The following is a 22,787-nucleotide window of genomic DNA, read 5'->3' on the forward strand; positions in this document are numbered from 1 at the left end:
AACTACATAAGACATTAAAATTCATAAGACATATATATTAGACAATTACATTGATGAGACGTGCTATTTCTGAATTGCATGTATTTTCTGCCCATATAATAATAACAAGAAAAAAAAAAATCGTTCAGATCGAAATCTTAAAATTTAGCTAGTGAAGTCGAAGCCGTTTTTAAGCATTTAAATAAAGATACTATTACATTCGGGTTTAAACTCTGCAATAAGTGTAAAATACTTGTTTTTTTGCAAACGAAAACCTACAGCGGAAGTAGAATCTTCAACCAGTGATGGAAGTCAGTCAACAAACACTTAGTCAGCCTCGGAAATGGCAAGTTCTCAGAGCTCAGGAGGCATTTTTTAGGAATCAGTAAGAACACCTGGAGAAAAAACCTACCATTGTGTTGCCCCATCAAAGAACTTTAATTTCTTATACAACATATTGCATCTGTATAAATAAAAATAATTTAACGCTTGTACCATTAACTGCATGTCCATTAAGTTTTAAAAAAATGTAAAATTTTCATTCTAAATGGAAGTTGAGTTTGTGCTAAGCATTTAATTAAGAAAAACAATTTTTTTATGATGACCTGGAACTAATCCTGGTAAACAGTAATCCTAGTTTTTTAACGGCAGATGAAATGTGTTTATTTTTAGAGAAATTTTCAGATGAAGCTCCAAAAACATTTGTACATAAAATAAAATTATCAGAGCTTACCGATAAACAAGTATTCTCTTTTACTAGTCTTTCGTCTGATCAATTGCAAAAGGTGAGAAAATTCTAAGTTTTCAAGAGATTATCAGCTTCTAGAGACATCATGCAGGCTCCAGTTATAGTCTCATTTAAGGACGTTCATCACACATAGTGTTTCCTGTAAGATCTTCCTAAAATTTCAACAGGATGCTCGTAATGGTGTGAGAAAGTAACATGTAAAATTTGGATCGTTTCACAACACCATTTTTTAAGTATTGAATGTTGAAAAAACTTCAACTTAACACGTAACCTTATGGAGGAGTCACATAAAAATGGAATTTATAAGAAAATGGTATGTAGAACTTTTCCAATTTTTTTTGCATGACGCAATATCATAAAACTGATATTATTCTCAATTTTCAGAGAGATCGACAAGTTTCTTCCGCAGTTAAATAAAAAAAAAACAGTGTCAGACGCCTACATATAGGTATACAAATTTATTCAAAATAGTTGCCGGCGCTGCCGCATGCTCGCTCCCCCCTCACTGCACTCTCTACATTTCCCCTCTAACTGTGATGAACGTCCTTAAATTACAAAACGCTAAAAAATAACGAGTACCAACGAAAATCATTTTCAAATCACAAGAATTATCCTTAGTTAAGCCTTTTATTATTTGCACCACAGATGGATTTATTGTTGATTTCTTAGGTCCTTTCTTAAGCACAGAAAATGATACAAGAATCACGAAGAAAGAAATGGATGATCCAAATGATATAAGAACTATCATGAGAAAAGATGACGTTCGTATTATGGATAGAAGTTTTAGGGATGTGGTACCTTATTTAGAAAATCTTGGTTTTACGGTTTTTATGCCTGCCTTAAAGGAAAATAGATCAAACTCGAGTACAACTGAAGCGAATGAATCTTGTTATGTAACAAAATTAAGACAGGTTGTAGAAGCTGTTCATGGTGTTCTAGGAAAGAAGTACAAGCTTCTGTACTAGCAATTAAATAGTTAACCATTACCAAAAACTGATGCATATTATAAAATTGCATGTTTTCCTAATAACTTTTCTGGTAAGCGTATAACTAGCGATTAAGATAACGATGGCTTACATAATATCATCGAATGAATATTCATTAATAATCAAACTGAAAATACTTTAGCAATAGAAGCTCAAACCGACAGATGGTATTGACGACCCACTGATTTGATTACGATATTATCTAATGAAATTATTGACTTTCCAGAGTCAACTAAAAGACATCAAAAAGTTTTTTTTTTGGAATCTTTCAATTATGTGAAGACATACGCTATTGAGCCAAATTAATGGATGACGATAACAATATCAATTTGAAATATATTAAAATGAAACCTTATATTATCAGAGTAATAATAAGGTTCAGGCATATTAACAAAAGACTTACAAATGGTACATCAAATATAAACCTATCATAATCGGACACATCGGTATTCTACTCTATGTATGTAACTGTGCCAATGGATTACGAACTATAGGATCTTTTTCTTACATTGCTACAGTCATACATTATCTTCAGTAATGCAAGGTAAATCAAAAACTATTTAACCAGCAAAAATTCTTTCGTAATTATTCATAACTTCAGATATTGATCCTGTAATAGACGAAGATAGTAACAAGGGCTAAAAATATTATAAATCAATCTTAGAAATTATGATTATTGTTCATTTTGTTAATTAGTTAGAAATTTCAAGACTATAACTTTATTATAAATATGTATTTCTGCTATAAAATCTACACGTTCTTAATTTTTTTAAAATTTTTTGAAATGGCAGATCGAGCAGAAACGATTTTTTTCGAAAAAACATGTTTTTTAGGCCAGGAGGTCGACATCAGCACTTAAAGGGCCAAAAATTTAGCTGGAGAAGTTCTTACTAACTTGCGGATGGTCAACTCCGATTTAAAATCCAGGAAGGAGCAGTTTTTACTATCTAATCCCACTATTGCTTTTAATACTATTCATTAATAACGTATTATTATAGTGGGAAGAGCTTAAAGCACAACGTTATAGCTACTTACGGGCTGGGAAGTTTAACCAAGATGCATTGAAAAACTTTTTTTCCGTAGTAAGATTTTTTCTTGGAAATAATACTAATCCTACAGCATTGCAATTTTAAAAAAAATTTTAACACACGATTGTAACTACTAAATGGTGTTTAATCAAATTTCGAGATCTGGGCTAGCTTAAAGTATTTTGGTTATGAAGAAAATAATTATGGTCTTAAAAAAAAATTCGATTCACAAGTTACTCCTTAACAAAGCATTTTCTCAGAAAAAAGTACTATGACGTATGTTGCTGGTTATCTTTTATAAGTGTAGAAATAAATTTAATTACAAATTTCGTTCGAACGTGTTTGCCAGAGATAACAAAAGTATTTGTGATGAAAGTGATATTTTATTTATTTTGTCAAAGTATACTTAATACCAGAAAATGAGCTTGGAAACTTAATTGTGCCATCTGATGAATTTTTTCACTCATTCAACTTGCTTATTGTTAGGTACGTGCGTAACACACACGAGTGTAATAGAGTGTGCAATAAGAGCGTGTATGTATGTGTATTTGAGGCTTGAAGTGGTTAGGGCTTGCTCGCGATGGGCAGTAGGAAGCAGGCAGTCAAGTAAATAGTACTCTCTCTCTCATGTACATGATATCTTGAATACATGCGAGTTGCAGTAAACGTATCTACTAGTTATTACTGCTAGATCTATCCGTGTCACGGGTCTCCTTACACGAGCCCATACACAAAAATTCGACGTGGAGTCGATAGCTGGAAGGCGCTTTTACTATCATGAAAGTACAAGAATCAGATCGTGTAGTAAATATTTTACACTACATCGGTGAAATCGCGTTCAATAAGTTATGTGATGCATCCGCTCGTGAGGATCCATATAAAAAGTCGTACAAAGAAGTCACCGAGAAATTGAAGGAGTTATATGAGCCAGTACTGTTGGAGATCGCAAAAGTATTCAAGTTCAATTCGCACAGGCAGTTGCAAGGTGAAAGTGCAATGGACTACGCGAATCAACTAAACAAAATGAGCGTAACTTGCGGGTTTGGGTCGTTCAGGGACACCACACTACGAAATCAATTCGTTTTCCGTTTAGTAAACAAGACAGTACAAGGTCACTTGTTGGAGACAAAGGAGCTAACATATACGAAGGCCTTATGGATAGCAAGGACGATGGAAATTTCTGAGAAGGAAGCAAACACGATACACAGCAGCGAAGCGGGTATAGTGCCGTACTTAAATGCACACCGAAGAATAAACATAAAAAGATGATGCCTTAGAAGGTAACTACAAAACAACAACAGTTGGTAGCAGGAGGAATAAGGAAAGAGGACCAGCATGAATATGTTCAGTGTTTAAGATGTGGTGGTCCGCATTTTGCAAGCAAGCGTAGCTTTGCGAGTACGGTGCGTTGTTATTACTGTAAGCTCCCGGGACATATAGAGAAGGTATGTTTCAAAAAAAATTTTCATGTTACAGAATATGAAGTGATGAATTTACGGCAACAGATATCAGTAGAGCACGTAGGTTGTAGAGAAAAGTTCTACACAACGCTGGAGGTAAGCGGGAAATGAGTAAATTTTGAAGTGGATACCGGCGCGGCAGTAACCTTGATGGGGCAAAATCAGGCGAATGAATTGTTTAATGACATTAAGGAGTGCAACACTAAATTGTGTTTGATTTCGTATTGTGAATCGTGTACTCAAGTATTACGTTTCAAAACGGTATAAGTATGATATAGAGGGGCACTTCTTCAATTGAATATATATTTAACCAACATCGAGCGTCAGTCTCTAATGGGATGGGAATGGATCAGAGCGTTGTCTGATGGTAGAAAACCGTGGAAATTCTTGTGTGACATAAATAGTGTAAATGTGAGCGAAGCGAGAATGGAATCGATGAGTCGCAAAAGCGTTCAACAGATGCTCAGTAAATTTTTGAGAGTTACCGATGAGGGGCTTTCAAAAATTGAAGGGGTGCATGAGAGTTTATAATTACAACTGGATGCGAAACCTGTGTTTATGAAAGCCAAGACGCTACAGTGCCATTGGTAGACCGAGAAATAGATTTACTCTTAAAAGAAGGCGTTTGGAAAGGGTTAATTCCTCGGAATCTGCGACTCCGTTGGTGCCGATTTAAAAAAAAGATAATAGTGTTAATGTCTACGGAGATTACAGCGTAACTGTCAACCCTCAATTGCTTTTTAATGAATACCCGTTGCCTACTATTGATGAGTTGTTTATGGAGATAGCCGGATGTTGCGTTATTGCAAAAATTAATTTCAAATTAGCATACTTGCAATTGGAGGTTCATGACAAATCAGCAGAAATTTTAACATTGAATACGCATCGAGGTTTATTAAGATATAAACGACTTATGTACGGCGTACCAGCGGCACTGGCAGAAAATGATGAAAAACATGTTACGAGGAATACCGGGGGTAAAAACATTTTAGGACGATATTCGCGTAGCGGTAAGATCTAAGTGGGAACTCGTGTAGAGACTCGGATTGGTGTTTGAAACTTAAACTTAAAATAAGTAAAATATAAAAGTAATTTTTCCAAAATGCGAATTTTTCATGCCAAAGATACATTACTGTGGTGATGTTATTGAGAAAGAGGGCATTAAAAAAGACAAAAGTAAAATTAAGGCTATTGAAAATATGCCAAGACCCTCAAATACAGATGAAGTACGGGCTTTTGTGGGGATGATAAATTTTTTAATAGATTTATTAGGGGGGTCAGCTCAATTTTAGAGCTTCTGTACGAGTTATTGCAAAAAGGAAAATAATTTTGCTGGTGTGAGAAACACGAACATGCCTTTAGGTAAGCAATAGCTGAGTTTAAAGGCGAGAGATGTTTGGTTTTTTACGACCCATCATTACCGTTGGTGCTGGCAACAAATACAAGCCCTTATGGCGTAGGTACAGTGCTGGCACATCATTACCCGGATGGGTCGGAGCGCGCAGTATAATATATTTTACAGCGATTAAATAAGACACAAGTAAAGTATAATCAAATCGATAAAGAGGCTTATGCAATAATATTCGCTATCAAGCGATTGCATCAGTACTTCTACGGAAGAAAATTCATTTTGTTAACTGATCATAGACCGGTAACGCAAATATTAGCGAAGACAAAGAGTTTACCTGTGTATAGCGCAATGTGCATCCAACATTTTTCTTCGTAGATTTTAATTTGAAATTGAGTATAGGCGCTCAGAACAGAACGGTAACACTGACTGTCGGGATTGCCAGTTTTAAATAATGATGATGAAGGAAATGGTATGGGTGTGATTGAAGTTTTTTATGTTGAGCGAGCGTTGAGTGTATGTTTTAATGCGTCAGATATTACAAAAGCGTATCAAAGTGATGTTAAATTCATTGAAGTGATAAAAACAGTGAAAGAAGGAAAAACAGTGTGACGACGTGAAACTTGGAATATTGAACCGCAAGAATTTACATTGGGGCATGGGATGCTAGTGTGAGGTCATAGAATTGTAATTCCTGAAGAGTTGCGCGAAAAATTATTTAAAAAATTACATGTTAGTCATTTTGGAGTAGCAAAAATAAAAGGTCTGAGTCGCAGGTATGTGTGGTGGCCGAATATGAATCAAGCGATTGAGAGAACGGCGAAAACATGTACGGAATGTCAATTAAATTGGAATAATGCAAAGGAAGTAGAGAAGCACTCGTGGTGCCCGCTGGTAGCACTTTTTCAGCGTATACATATAGACTTTGCAGGACCATTTCTAAATCGTTATTTTTTTGTATTGGTCGATGCTTACTCGAAATGGCCGGAAGTACGCATAGTAAGAAATATTCTGGCAGACACTACGATTAAGGAGTGTCGAGAAATATTTGCATGTTTTGGCATTCCAGAATGTGTGATTTCGGGCAACGGTCGTACTATTGTGTCAAAGGCTTTTAAATCGTTTTTGAAAAAAACTTACTTACTTGCGAAAAGAAAGTAAGAGTGAAAATAGGCGCGAACAAAGTGTTGAACGAAGTATGGGAAGTGAGTGTGTTGATTACTGGGTTCCGTTGTAGGAACAGATTCAGCTACGCCCGCCACTTTCAAGGTTAAATAGTATACCCATGCAAAGCAGAGGTCGAGGTCGAGGCATGGGTTCGTTTAACTGGGCAAATAATTAAGAAGCGCCAAGACCTGGAAAAAGTTGGAAGTCGGAAGCAGTAGAACGACACACACCGGATACTAATGAGCAAGAAAGACCGAGACCTATTACAAAATTACCAGGACATCTAAAAGACTTTCAACTGTCTTTGAAATAATAGTGAAGGTATCATTTCCTCAAGGGGAAGTGTTAGGTATGTGCGTAACACACGCGAGTGTAATAGAGTGTGCAGTAGTGTGTTTGAGGCGCGAAGCGGTGAGTCGTGCTTGCAATGGGCAGTATGAGTAGGTAAGTAAGTCAAGCGAAGACCACTCTGTCATGTACATGATATCTTGAATACACGCGAGTTTCAGTACACTTGTTTACTAGATAATACTCCTAGATCTCTTCCTGTCGCGGGTCCCCTTACACAAGCCCATACACAACACTTATGAAATTTTCTATACAGAATTCCGAAATCACATTACAGAAAAGTTTATTCTTGTGAATTTAGTGCTGTATTGAAAAGATAGTTAAGCAGAGGTTCAGTTGTATTTGGTCGAAAGAAACGTGTCAAGGGCATCGAGATTACACGATCGAACTTTTTGTGAAAATACATATTCATTATTATTATTTTAAATCGATGTCCATAGATGCACAAGATAACGAAAAAAAAAAAAAAAGAACGGCAACTTTATCAACACATTGCGCTAATTGCAAAAATTGGGGCGTAAATTATAAACTTTTTCGAAGTAGTATTTAAACCTAAGAAGTGAGTTCTTGGTAAGTAAAAATAGTTTAATTGTTCATGAAAAAGAGTAAAAATTAATAAAAATGATCATAACAAATGATCAGGTCTAAATGAGGAATGTGCGATGAAAGCAATATCCAGAGGGCGCGCCAAGGCCCACCAGTCCTGATTTACGGATGTATTACCCTAGTAGCGCAACGTAAGTTTTAAGAAGCAGACACGTGCATTTCTTACGCAATGACGTAAAAAGTCTGCTTCTCAAAACTTACGATGTGCTACTTAGGGTAGTGTATCCGTGTTAGTGTGTGTATGGTGACACTATCAATGAACTCGATGATTCACGTTACCAACAAATAATATGAAACACTCACATAAAATGAATCCATAAATCAGGATTGGCAGGCCCTAGTGCCCTCCAGATTTAGCTTTCACCGTACATTCCTCAATGGAGACTACAATAGTATTTATCTTTGCAAGAGTTATGGTGTATTTTCTTCCTTCATGACAATTAAATAAAATTAAATTTACGTATCAAGAATGAACGACAGTAAATAATTTTAGTGAAAGATTTGTAATACAAAGAAATTTATATCGGTTGTTAAAAAACTTAAATATTTGATATTAAATAATGTATACAGTGAGCTGCAGGTTTCGGTTATAATTTATAATAGTTCTTTCACTAATTTTTTTTTTTTAAATTTTGGAGATGTCTTTTACGACGTAAATAAAACAAGTAATAACTATTCATGAATAACCGTTTTGACACCTTTTTTTTCAGTCTAAAATGTTGTGATTTTGTTTCTTATTATTGATTCTTACTTACAAATCGGTTATTCAAGTGTCGAGATAATTTTTATTTAAGTTATTCACCATAGCGCTATTTGTTATTTATTATACTTACTAAAAATTGAACCACTGTAATGAGACGTTAACATTTATGGAATAAAACAGTAAGCGAATTGGCATTTCTGTAAAATAATTGAAGTAAATGTGCATTAGATCATTTAAAAAGCTTTCTCGCGGTCATTTAAGTACAGCAGCTTTAATTTATTACATTCTTACGATTTTGCATGTTTTATTCTATACATAGATTTAATATTTGTTAACAATCAGTATTCTACAGATTACTAATGGTTGGAATGTTCAGCAAAAAGAATTTTTCTTTCTAGAAAAATATGTATTTGTGTAAAAAATGTATAGAGTGATTGTGATGGTTTATAATACAGACGTTGCCATATTTTGTTACACTTTGAGGAAAAAAATCTCAAAATGCATGTCACGTACTGGAGAAAAAACTCATTCCATTTTTTGATTGTGCAAGACGTTAATTGTTTTCCGTTCTCAGTTAATTGCTCCCTCTCATTTTATTGCCTGAGATAATATCTCGTTATCCTTAACTTGTAAGACTGTTATCTAATGTATACATATTTACAAAATCAAATACAAATATAATTTCCACCTTATCAAATTACTTATAAACTTGTGGCAATAAAACACCTAATGCATCTCTTCCCATCCCTTCCTGATGGAAGAACTTAAACCTTTACGTTGGCTTCCATAGTATTGTAGTTGAACAATCAGCGTAGATCTATAATTTCAGAATTAAAATTGTTAAATTTTTCATTTAATACGTTTATTACTGAAATTACCTATAAGTAGACAAAAATTACCGTAATATGTAACAGGTAACATCAGCATTTGTAGATACAAATATCGTTCGTCATAATTATTATGTAGGCAAATCAAGTGTGGTAATAAATAATTGAGGACGTTCAAAAGGAGACTTTTTGACAGTTCAGTTAGATCACCTACACTCACCGTACCTTGATTCGCAAACCGCGAAGTTTGAATTCTTGAAGTAATTTATCGTATTAAAACACGAGGAACAACCATAACCATAAAATAAAAATATAATGATAAACAACTATTGTATTAACAACTATTAAACAATCTTAAAATCATACTTTATGTTTCTTTGTCATTAAAAAATTTAAGAATTTAAACTTAGCGGTTTGCGAATCAAAGTACGGCGAGTGCACTACGATGACGCAAATGGTAACAGTTTTAGCTTGTTAGTAACACATGATAACTATTGTCAACAGCATCGACCCACATGGTAATAACAGATTTTGCTTTAGTACACTTCCCCCAGATGTTTATGCCACCCGCCTCATCGGGTACCTAATTGAATGTATGGTCATTTCACAAAAATGCGATATTCCATGAAGCCTTCGTTAAAAAACGACGGATCGAACTATTTTGAGTCAGAACTTTCATTCAACGGTGTGAACCAACTTTCCCTAAATGCATTTTTGAGATCGAGTCGAAAAATTATTTTGTGTGGCCGTAAGGTTAAAAAAACAGGTCTAAATGTCATTACCATAATCTGAAACATATAAAAATTTCCTTGTCTGTAACATAATTTCTCCGTGTGGCTCTCGACACATTCAGGTCTTGGAAAAAATCTGCTGGAACGCTGCTGGTCTTCATCCTCACAGCAAATACAGTCAATTTTTTGCAGCTCCAAATTTTAATGTGTCTATTTGTAGTACCGTCGCAAATACAGAGAGTTTTTCCCAGTAAAATAAGCGGTCATTACCGCCACATCCTTAATCTCCGGGGGATTTGAAATCATCGATTGGATGACTAAAGTGTATGAAGGGGTATAGGGTGCAGACGTGAAAAACGAAATTTCGTTGAAAAATTCCATCTTGGGGCTTCACAATCGCAAAAAAAAAGTACGGTTACGGTTATGACCGTAACGCTTTTTTAATTGAAAAAAAAATGCTTTTAAATTAACAAAGTTTTAATAAATGATCGTAGTCGGGCCCAAAAGTTTCCAACTAATTTTGACCTTATATCACTTGGAAAAATAATTAAAAAATTCCAAACATTCAATTTAACAAATCTTAATTTGAGCGGGAAAATATCGCAGTTTTTAATGAAATTACCCATATATGCCTCTCAAAAGTTGGAAGCAAGAAAGTGTCTGCGCTAGTGCCCTCACCTTTTGGATTATACATACAGATATATATATATTCTATATTCTCTGGTGGAAGTTGCGGCTGGTATTAGGGTGGCTTGAGCGTTTGGTGCCGCACTAAGTGGGGAGCCCTGTAGGGTTCTATGAATTATGACAAAAGTTTATTATTAATTGTCTTGATAGTTAAATATCTGAATCACATATTCAAAATCCAGAGTTTTTAAAGTCGAAAAAGTTATAAAATATCGATAAAAAAAAAGAACTCATCATTTTAATCGCCGCATGCGTACAAGATAATAAATCACTTTTCTCTTATTTCTCTTTAAGTAGTTCACATATAATTTTTGTAATCTTAAAAGATTTCTCTTACAAAAAGGTACAAATACAATTTTTATTTGTAGACGTTACTTGTATACTTTACGACAGAGATGAGTAGAGAGATTGCTAACGCCAATGCTACGATGCAAGACGACTTTTTGGCACTGATCGGAGGGCCCCGCCGCGGCCAGCCGTCGAACCGGGTGCACATCTCAGTACTCGTATCGGACAGCGTGCACCTACAAGAAGAGTTGTGGATTCGCGTGGAAATGGTCATATCGGCGCACATTTTGGAGAGACGTGGAAGGGGTATACCGAATGTGTGTCTACGAGGAGAGGAGTGAAAATGTTGACTATAGCTATATATCTGAACGCACAGCCAAAGCAAGCGACGACACCAGTTTTTCTCTTTTGACTGCAACCGAGTATATCGTACATATATTAAACTGATTTTTGCTCTTGCTCTTTTTTCTTTTTCCCCTACTTTTAATACTTATTTTGAAATTTAGTATAATTTTGAAAAAATGTTCAGCTATTTTTTTTAAGGATGGCAGTTATAATCCCTAATTTGTTATTTTTCCTCATAATTTTTATGAACTGTAGGACAAGCTGCGAAGGTTATTAATGAATATAAGTGGCTTTTAGATGTCTAAAGACCGAAGTTTCGGTAGCTAAGTTGCATGATGCTTATGCCGCCGCTTGAATTGTTTTGCTATCACGGGATCAATTCCAACTTTCTGCAGATTTTTTTTTTCTTTAATGCAGTTCATCGTTTTGTTTCAATTTCTTTTGTTTATGTTTTATTTAAATTTTTATTTAAATTTATATAAATAATGTTGCCAACTCATTTTTTTTTTTTTCGATACGTTGAAATAAATATATTTTTCATACTGAATCTATTCAATAATTTAGTATCAGTGTAATATATCAGTTTAATGTATACGATATACTCGGTTGTAGTCAAAAGAGAAAAACTGGTGTCGTCGCTTGCTTTGGCTGTGCGTTCAGATATATAGCTATACTCAACATTTCCACTCCTCTCCTCGCAGACACACATTCGGTATACCCCTTCCACGTCTCTCTAAAATGTGCGCCTATATCACCATTTCCACGCGAATTCACAACTCTTCTCGTAGGCGCACGCTGTCCGATACAAGTACTGAGATGTGCGAAGTTCGATGGCTGGCCACGGCGGGGCGCTCCGATCAGTGCCAAAAAGTCGTCTCGCATCGTAGCATTGGCGTTAGCAATCTCTCGACTCATCTCTGCTTTACGACTCCTTTCGAGAAGTTAGCTTCAGATTGCGCAGTGTTGCCAACATAATATAGCGCGGGAAATTTTCAATTCCTAACGCAGAAAATTTTATTATATATATGTGGTTGGTAATTCTTTTGTCGGTACTTGATAGGATTTGTTTATTTGAAATTCTGCTCTTGAGCGAGCGAAGCGAGTGAGAGAGCCATTATTTTAAATATACTGTGTGAAGTGAAAATTAAAATTTCCTGCTTGTTAGCAGGCTTATACGACTGTTTATGTATATATATATATATATATTATCCCCTGACGCCGTCAAGCTTTCAAGTTTAAACTTGCTATTCATTGTTTTTTCGTTGTGCCTGTCAAATCTCGTTTTTCTATATTAAAATGGTTTTTTTACGTGAATTGTTTGTTACAGAGATGACACTGACACCTCTGCAAACCATTCAAGAGTTTCAGAGTCGCGGATTATTGGAAAAAACTGCAATTTGTTCTCAGTGTAGCAATGAGATGTACTTAGGTGAGAAATTTAGTCTGACGGATAAGTACGTATGGAGGTGCTGCAAATGCAAAACCTTGAAGTCAGTGCGTAAAAATTCTTGGTTTGACGGTTCGCATTTATCCATGCAGAAAATTGTTTAAATTACGTACATGTGGGCATATCAGTTTTCTCAACAGCATATTGTGAGAGAACCTGAAATTTCTAATAAAACATGTATTGACTGGTGTAATTTTTGTAGAGAAATTTGTGTCGAAATTGTCTTTCATCTCAGTGCTGGAGAACAAACTGGAGGTGTCGGAAAAATCGTCGAGATTGACGAATCTAAATTTGGCAAACGAAAGTACAATCAAGGCAAGCGAGTTGAAGGACAGGGGGTTTTTGGTGGTGGTGAGAGAGGTAGCAACAAGTGTTTTCTTTTTAGTGTTACTGACAGGTCAGCTGATACTCTAATGCCACTCATCAAACAGTATGTGAAACCGAGTTCAAAAATTGTGAGCGATTGCTGAAAAGCTTACGATTGTTTGAGTAAGGAAGGTTATCAGCATCTGACCGTTAATCATTCAGTAACATTTAAAGACACTGAAGCTTGTACCATTACTATCGAAGGATACTGAAGTGTAGATTACGATTCCGTACGAGAAGTTAGCTTCAGAACTTGCAGTGCTACCCTTAGAGCATATACATATCAAGGAAGCACGTAATGGGATAACGCACGGGAGATTGTTGTTACCAGAATAAGCTATACCAAAAGCGATGAGTATAGAAAAATAACGTACAGGTCTTGAGATTTCTGCAACCAGTCTCATATTTTGACGGATTGGTACAGGATTTTTCTGTACCATGGATAGTCTATTAAATTTGTATACTGCGCATGGCTTTCTACTGTACCGTCTACCGCGCATAGTACGTGCGCTTATAATATACAGTGGAAATATGTATGTATATATATATGTGCATACTTGCATACATGTATGGGATTGTCATTGTTATTTTGGCTCAATATATGTAAATTGTTCTTTGCGAGTGAAAACCAATTATTATACGCAACAGGAAAGTGACTACAAGTGCCTACTGCACTTATCATTACATCTTGTTAGATTCGTATCAATGTATTGAACTTTATATTGTGTTGTGGTGGATATACTGAAATCCTAACCTCTTGAACTTTTACAGCTACGTATGTATATACTGACATTCTATATGCTCCCACTGGCCGACTAACTTTCTGTACTGGTACAGGAAAAACCCGTACCACGTATCGGATTTTGACGTACTAAGTATAAGGTTTATCTATACTCACTAAGGTACTTGAAAGTACACTACCGTACCAAATATACCTGTACCAGTACACATTTTTCTTGTACAGAGTATCGAAAATACTTGTACTAACATATAGTACCTGTTTTTCTGGTAACAACAATCTTCCGTGCGTGTAGGCAACTGAAGAGAAAGAAAGCAATAGGTTTTGGGTACCCCACTTTTTAACCATTTTCTCCTTGTTCGTTCGCTATTGTTTATCCGTTGACTATATGTATAGGTATAGTAGTATTTCACTTTGAGTGAGTGCCGTCTGCTCATAATATTTACATCAGTCGAGTCAAAAGTTTAATTATTGTAAGTATCACAGTGAATAGCTAATGTAAGCGTGATTTTGCAAAAGTTTTGGTTAAAAAAAAAACAACATAAAAACGTGTTTCGTGCCAACGCGAAAATCTCAAAAGTTACGACTTGGCAGCTAAAAATATAACCTTTCGCAGGTAAATACTTATGTTCACTTTCTTTGTAAGTTTTAATATTATACTGTATAGAAAAATAGAGTTGCATATGAAATATATGTTATTATATGTATAATGTTTTAGTGCTGGCAAAAATGAAAAGAGAAGAGAGCAGTGGGCCAATAGACTAGCTATTCATTGTCAAATAAAAATGACGAACAACTCTTTTATTTGCAGTCATCATTTTGAACCAAAATACTTTTATACTTGTGTGCTTCGCAAAAATGTTAGACTAGGATCATTAAAAATCACGCTTCTATTAGCTATTCACTGTGATACTTACAATAATTAAGCTTTTGACTCGACTGATGTAAATATTATGAGAAGACGGCACTTACTCAAAGTGAAATACTAGTATACCTATACATATAGTCAACGGATAGCCAATCACGAACGAACAAGGAGAAAAGGGTTAAAAAGTGGGGTACCCCAAACCTATTGCTTTCTCTTCAGTTGCCTACACGTTATCCCATTACGTGCTTCCTCCATATGTATATGCTCTAAGGTGCTACCAATCTAATACAGCACGGGAAATTTAAAATCACTAATGCGGTAAAATTGAATGTTAATTACAAATTGAAGAAAACTCCACCTCCACCTGTAAAATTTTTTTTCTTGTTCAATCATGGTTCACCCACAGTAATAGTTTGGTAATAGCGAGCTTTGCTCACTTGAGAGCTGTGTTAAAAATAAACAAATCCTGTTAAGTACCGACAGAAGAATTACCGACCGCATTTTACAATCAAATTTACCGCCTTAATAATTTAGAATTTTCTGGGCTGTCATGTTGGCAGCATTGCGAGTTCTGTAGTAAACTTCTCGTAAGGAGTCGTAAACAACACATCCGCCAGAAAAACAATTCTCTTACCAGAGATTAGTAGGGAGATTGCTGACTGCCATGCTACAGAGTCTGCCCACTTTTTTTCAGTGGTTCGAGCGCCCCGCCTCGGCCAAGTGGCCGAACCAGGCGCACATTTTTTTTCGGTAGGGGTATGAGAAGAGAGGATTCGCGTGGAAATGTCCATATAGGCGCACATTTTGGAGACGCGTGGAAGGGGTGTACAGAATGTGCGCCTACAAGAAGAGGAGTGGAAATGTCGGCTATATAGCTGTATAGCTGAGTGCACAGCCAAAGCAAGCGACGACACGAGTTTTTCTCTTTTGAGAATCTTTTGACTCTGCAACCGGGTACATGTTATGTATATATTTAACTGACTTGCTCTCGCTTTGGCTTCAATCTTAGGTTTTCAGTACAGCTTTAACCACTAATTTATTAGTTTTACACATCCTAACTGCTGTAAACTGTAGGACAAGGACAAGCTCCGGAGGGTATCCATGAACATATGTGACTTCAAAAGGGATATAACATGTTCTTCGGATAGCTAAAATGGATAAGGCTTATGCCCCTTCGTAGATTGTTTTGCACTTGAGGGTTCAAATCCACTTCATGGTAGATTTTTTATTTTTTTTTTTATTCAATTTATCATTTTGTCTTCATTTATTTATGTTTTTTTACAAAAAAAATAAATAAATAAATAAATATATACATTCATATATACATATACATATATATATAGTCAACATTTTTTTTCGGATACATCAAAATAAATTAATACTGTTACTTTGATACTTCTTGTTAGCAAGGCAATTCTATAATTTTATAATACTTAAATAACTTTTGAGGATTTCAACATAATTTGTGTATTTTAAAACTCCTAAGAAATTATGAACATCCTATTTACGACAAAAAAAAGCCGAAGGCAGAAGAAAACTCATACTTTTACTACGATTATATCAAATATGATCATTACCAGTAAAGTACAACTTACATCCAATTATACGTGAATATTTAACTACGTACATATATTATACTTTTGAGCTTATATTTACATTCCTTATCAATACCTTGTGGTTATTGCACTGACAAAATTCGTACTACACATATGTACAATTATAAAAGAAGATTCTTTAGTCTTTATAAATAGTGCGTATTTTAGATTATAGAGTCTTACAGAGACTGAACAAAGCTATTTTTATTCAACACATACTGGTTTCAACCACTTATAACTCAGAGTATGGATTAAAAAAACAAGTTGTATTTTGTGTAAATAATTAATCTTTTTACCTACAATCAATTGTTATTGTAATTTTTCAGAAATAGTTACCAAAATTTTTTGACAGTGCGTAAATCATATACAGTTAAAAAAAATTTTTTTTCCTCTATATTGAAGGTGGCACTATATATATTTTTATAGATGAATAACTATACAAAACATTGTAATTTCACAATTTAAATTGCTCTTTTAACCATCGCAATCGCTCAATTGATTTTACAGTGTATGCAACACACAATGATTCGCATAAATTTATTCGATTGTTTGTAGTTGATAAGAAAGACCATCAAAAAAACACCTCTTGCCACACAACGCAAGGCAGCTAATTTTTTTTTTTTTTTGTAGTTATAGTAACAATCGCATTATCGGTATCTTCAACCACGTGACATAGGTTGCTTTTATTTAAAAAATCGCGGAACTCTCACGACGAGTAGCTCAACTTTAAAATCTTTAAGATGCCTTTTTCATAGCTCTACATATTAGTTTTTGAGAATCATAGTTGAATTAATTTATTATAAAGAAGTATGCACTTAAATACAGTAAACAATAATAGTTTGAATACTTCACGATTTTAAGAATAAAATGGAAAACTAGAATAAATAATTGGTCAATTTTTTCGAAAAACTGTAGATTTTTTAAAGATTTTGCACTACGAATGTATATGTTAATACTATTTTAAGGGGGTTGTCGTGGTACAGTCAATTCCAAAATTGAATTTTCGTGTTAGAAATGTCTTTGTTATAATTATTCTTAACAAAAAAGGTAAATGATTTAAAAATTAACTGTATGGAACAGAAAAATGCCCAGGAAAGTAAACACAAACGTGAAAACAACAAATTAACCTAACTTTCACCTCAGACTGTACCACTACATAGGTATTCTAGTAACGTTGTAACTGGACTTTAAACTTTTATATTTTAAAAACAGTGAAGCTAGGCTTCCCCAATTTCAGTACTTATTTCAACTATAATAAGCCCTAACATTTTAATTTTTAAAAAGATTCTTAAAAAAATTTCAAAAGTTATGAGTAAAAACGTGCATTTTCCGACAAGTTCTTTTTAAAATCATGTTTATAAGTGGCCAACTTCGCGATTTTATTTTTCAAAAATGGTGAATCTGGGCTCTTTGAATTTTTAATGTTATTTATGATAGTGAAACATACCTATACAAATTTTTTCAGGAATTTCTTAAATCAATGAAATATGACAACATCCCCCGTAACTCTTCATCGAAGTTTTTGCTAGCAGAAATAGACTTAGACTCAGTTTTTATTAATATATAAATTTGTAGTTAAAAAATTTTTTTAGTTCTCACAATTCCTGATTCTAAATAGTTTATCACGTTAGAATAATAAAGAGTCTTTTTAGAGTAATAGGCGTAAAAGAGCCTTTTCAAACTGAATATAAGAAAGAGCCTTTAATTTTTATTTCTCCGATTTCAAGTTGGTACTACATTTGTGTGTATACATGTATAATTGATCTATAAAAAATATACATTACTACCTTAAAATAAAAGTAAACAAATTACTTAAAAAGGCATTGATATCTTTTTGTTGAACTCCTCGTTTTGCTCTTCAGTATAAAATAAATGTGTAGATTCGTACAGATATATAAGATCAACCGAGAGCTGGGCGAGGAGCAAATAAGAACTCAAAAATGTCGAAGAATAATCTTGAGCGACGATTCGTTGGACTTAAATATACCAATCGACGCCGACACCTCAGTGCGAGTGTACCTCTGCATAAAAAGGCTTTTTCTTTTAGTTTGAGAAGACTTTCTCCTGCCCAAAAATTTAAAAAGGCTCTTTCTTGACTTTTACTCTAAAAAGACTCTTTCTTGCACTCACCCGATGATATCATTGTTAAAAGTATTACGATGCTTTTCCAGCATTCAATGTAAATAATTAAACTTCCTTTATAATCTACAGCCTAAAAATATGTTTATTACAATCATCACCCTTAAAGGTAATTCATTTTTTTTTTTTTTTTTTTTTTTTTAAACTGCGGTATTATAAATAATGTTTTGTCTCAGAATCTTACGGAATAAATTTTATTACTTATTCATCGAACTGTTTGATTCATTATTATTCTTCTGGCTGTCTAAAAATGAATGAAAAAAGCACACCTTATTAAAGACCTGCAAACAATTTTAAAATATTTACAAAACTGTTTTCTATTGTGTTCATCAAATTCATTTACTGATTAAAAATTCAACATTAAGTAAATAGCAGTAGACATGCGGCTTTTTTTTGTCGAAAATAGGATGTTCATAATTTCTTAGGAGTTTTAAAATACACAAATTATGTTAAAATCCTTAAAAGTTATTTTAGTATTATAAAATTACAGAATTGCCTTGCTAATAAGAAGTATCAAAGTAACAATATTAATTTATTTTGATGTATCCGAAAAAAAATGTTGACTACACATATATATTTTTTTTAACGAAACATAAATAAAAGAAATGAAGACAAAATGATAAAAAAAAAAAAAAATCTACCATGAAGTGGATTTGAACCCTTAAGTGCAAAACAATCTACGAAGGGGCCTTATCTATCTTAGCTATCCGAAGAACACGTGATATCCCTTTCGAAGTCACATATGTTCATGGGTATCCCTTCGGAGCTTGTCCGGCAGTTTACAGCAGTTAGGATGTGTAAAATTAATACATAAGTGGTTAAAGCTGTCTGAAAACCTTAAAAAATAGGTGAAGCTACATATTTTTTAAAAACATAAATGGATTTGGGAATGTTAAAAGTACGAAAGAGTTAAATAATAATGTATTAAAATCAAATTCTGTGTATATGATTAATGAGCAAGTAGTTCCACGATTTAATTAAATAAGATTTATAGACAAGATTAAAGCCAAAGCGAGAGCAAGTCAGTTAAACATATATATAACATGTACTCGGTTGCAGAGTCAAAAGATTCTCAAAAGAGAAAAATTCGTGTCGTCGCTTGCTTTAGCTGTGCGCTCAGCTATACAGCTATATAGCAGACATTTCCACTCCTCTCCTCGTAGGCGCACATTCGGTATACCCCTTCCACGCGTCTCCAAAATGTGCGCCTATATGGACATTTCCACGCGAATCCACTCTTCTCATACCCCTACCGTGACCCTCAAATAAAATAAAAATGTGCGCCTGGTTCGGCCGCTTGGCCGCGGCGGGGCGCTTGAATCACTGAAAAAAGTGGGCCCTCTCCATAGCATGCAGCGTTGGGTTAGGCGGATTTAATATCGGAACTTTTTCCCTAGATCGTATACATAGCTATACGATCTAGGGAGAATGTTCCGTCGAGCAGACAGCACAGCAGTGAAGGGGCATTGCCAAAGACACGCGGTAATATTATAACACAAGCGCCTATCACCCAATGAGCCAGGGCGCTAACTGGCCACTCTGTTAAATAAATAACTTTTAATTACACAAGCGCCTATCACTCAGTGACTTAGGGCGCTTACTGGCCGCTCTGTTAAATAAATAATTTTTAATAACACAAGCGCCTATCACCCAATGACCCGGGGCACTAACTGGCCACTCTTTTAAATAAATAATTATTAATAACATAAGCGCCTATTACCCAATGACCCGGGGCGCTAACTGGCCACTCTTTTAAATAAATAATTATTAATAACATAAGCTCTTATCACCGTATAACCTGGGGCGCTAATTGCAAATGTAGTAAATAAATAATCATTAATAAATATGTCAAGCACCTTTTTCCTGATGATCCAGGACACTTATTTGCAACACTATTAAATAATAAAAAGTTGATCGATAACATATGTAAACATATCACAATTTTAATTGCCTATCTAGTACGACAGAGATCTTTTTAAATGGCGCTCTGGTAATTCCTTGATAATTTATGATTCAATAGTAGCCAGTAAGCGCCCCGGGTCATAAGGTGATAGGCGCTTGTGTTATTTTAATAATTATTTATTTAACAGAGTGGCCAGTAAGCGCCCCGGGTCATTGGGTGATAGGCGCTTGTGTTATTAGAAATTATTTATTTAACAAAGTGCCCAGTTAACGCCCCGGGTCATTGGGTGATAGGCACTTGTGTTATTAATATTACAATTGTTAATTTCCGCGTGTCTTTGGCAATGCCCCTTCACTATCCTGTGCTGTCTGCTCGACGGAACATTCTCTCTAGATCGTATAGCTATATATACGATCTAGGGAAAAAGTTCCGATATTGAATCCACCTAACCCAACGCTGATAGCATGGCAGTCAGCAATCTCCCTACTAATCTATGTCTCTTACATGAAAAAATTTAACGAATTGTGAACAAAACTCATTAGTGTTTGTAAACTACTTTTAATAATAAGTCTTTGTTTTGCACAGCATAAAACTTTAAAATTATATAATGTGCTATAATATATTCTATTGGTAATAATGAGCCACGTTTTATTAATTCACGATGGTTGTATAACAACCAGGGAAAATCACAGTACACTGATGTATTTTGAAGAATTGCGTAAGCTTTTTGATTCGTCAATATATAGACAATGAAAGATGCCTTAGATGGAAGTGGGCTGATACCATTTAATATCATAGACAGTCTTAAATACAAACTTCTGAAAAAATCTTCTGTTTTTCTGAAAAACATACCCTTAATGTTAAATAAATTTAGTTTTCTTAAAGAATGCTGTCAAAAAAACTTACTTTGGTCTACATAAACAAGATTGTTCGAGAGAAAAAATGTATTTTTCAATGACAATGTTGTTAACATCATAACATACAAAATTTAATGACTTAAAACTTGCTTTATCTCCATAAAATAGCGCTTTCAGAGTCTCGACAATATTATTAATGTATTCAAGCACTTTCGGATGTTTGCAAAAATTAACATTTGTGCCATACAGTGTCTTCTTCACAAAAATCTCTTTCGGATACAATCTTCTGTAGTACAAAGTAGCATGTAAAGCCACTTCAATAAACTTCCATAACATATCATGGTTTACTAATAAGAAAATATAGACGGATGTATTACACTAATTAAGAAACTAATTTTTAGGAAATCATAAATAATAAATTTTGAATACTATGTTCAAATAAAAAAAGTTAAATACATACATGTATCAGACATAATTATTTGTGTTCAGTGGGTATCTATATGAAATTTTGCAATAAACTAGCTGGTAATCAGCTTTGATCGATGTAAGGGCATGATAACGGTTCCCTTGGCAACAACATTTTACTATAGCCCATAGACACAGAAGGTTTGTTCAAGCCAATTCTCAGTGAGACTCAGAGAGACTGGGTGCCTCCGAGAATGGAATGAACAAGTGTTCTTCTCCGAGTGTCTCCGAGAGACTCTGACTGTCCCCCAAAATGTATATGCACACGTTAGGTTAGATAAGTACAAAAAATAAACAGAATGTCTCAGTGTTAGAGTGAATCTACATAGGATTTTAATTTATCTGACCTAACGTGTGCATATACATTCTCGGGGACAGTCAGAGTCTCTCGGAGACACTCGGAGAAGAACACTTGTTCATTCCATTCTCGGAAGCACCCAGAGTCTCTCCGAGTCTCACCGATGATTGGTTTGAACAAACCTATAATAAATAGATTCTTTATATGCTATGAATGTATGCATGGAGCTATTAGACATTTTTTGCTTATTTCATTGCGAACGTTCATATTGAAAAGGGGGTTCCACTGTTCCGCTAAACTCAAATTGAGTGAACAGACTGAACAGACCTATACCTCTTTTTCCATCAGGCAAAAAAGCCTATGCTATGGTCGCAACAACTCTATCTATAATATCTCTATGTGCCTGACAGAGAACACAGTATAGGTCTGTTCAGTCTGTTCACTCAATTTGAGTTTAGCGAAACAGTGGAACCCCATTTTCAATATAAACGTTAACAATGAAATAAGCAGAAAATGTCTATGTGAATAGCTCCAGAGTATTTCAAAAGGAGGAGCGCGCCCTGAGGGCGCGCGACGCCAGAGTTGGTTAAGTGTGTTCCAGTAACGCTCTCCGGCAACTTACCGACAGCTTAATTATATCTTACGATATCTTGCGTCATGTTTAAGTTCTGGGTAAGTTGTCGGAGAGCGCTACTGGAACAAACGGTAAATACTTGATTTTCAGATTCATACGGTAAAAAACATTTTTAACGTCTCCGATATCCGATTCAAAGTGAGCTATATATATGTACACATTAAGGTCCTATCACCAGACGACCCCGGGTGCTTACTGGCTACTCTGTTAAATAAATAATTATGA

The 22,787-nt window shown here is 34.7% G+C and overlaps 2 protein-coding genes across 2 annotated transcripts in view; both read right to left on the reverse strand.

Annotated features, from left to right (window-relative positions):
• The window catches only part of Pldn (biogenesis of lysosomal organelles complex 1 subunit pallidin), a 196,934-nt gene extending 175,213 nt beyond the window's left edge, over window positions 1-21,721 (reverse strand). Inside the window, exon 1 of the mRNA XM_014353806.2 lies at window positions 21,626-21,721. The gene's annotated coding sequence lies outside the window, so the exon portion shown is untranslated. The remainder of the gene's footprint in view (window positions 1-21,625) is intronic.
• Window positions 20,847-21,518, reverse strand: PolZ2 (DNA polymerase zeta subunit 2). The gene is made up of 2 exons (XM_089592270.1): window positions 21,215-21,518; window positions 20,847-21,153 (listed from the first exon to the last, which is right to left on the reverse strand). Exons 1-2 carry the CDS (start codon window positions 21,499-21,501, stop codon window positions 20,847-20,849), a joined length of 594 nt encoding a protein of 197 aa, XP_089448396.1. The 5' UTR covers window positions 21,502-21,518.
• Window positions 21,722-22,787: the final 1,066 nt, after the last annotated feature.

Source organism: Copidosoma floridanum, unplaced genomic scaffold, assembly GCF_036245765.1.
Source record: "Copidosoma floridanum isolate Cflo_tuat_1 unplaced genomic scaffold, Cflo_Japanese_pri ptg000015l, whole genome shotgun sequence".
NCBI lineage: Eukaryota > Metazoa > Arthropoda > Insecta > Hymenoptera > Encyrtidae > Copidosoma > Copidosoma floridanum.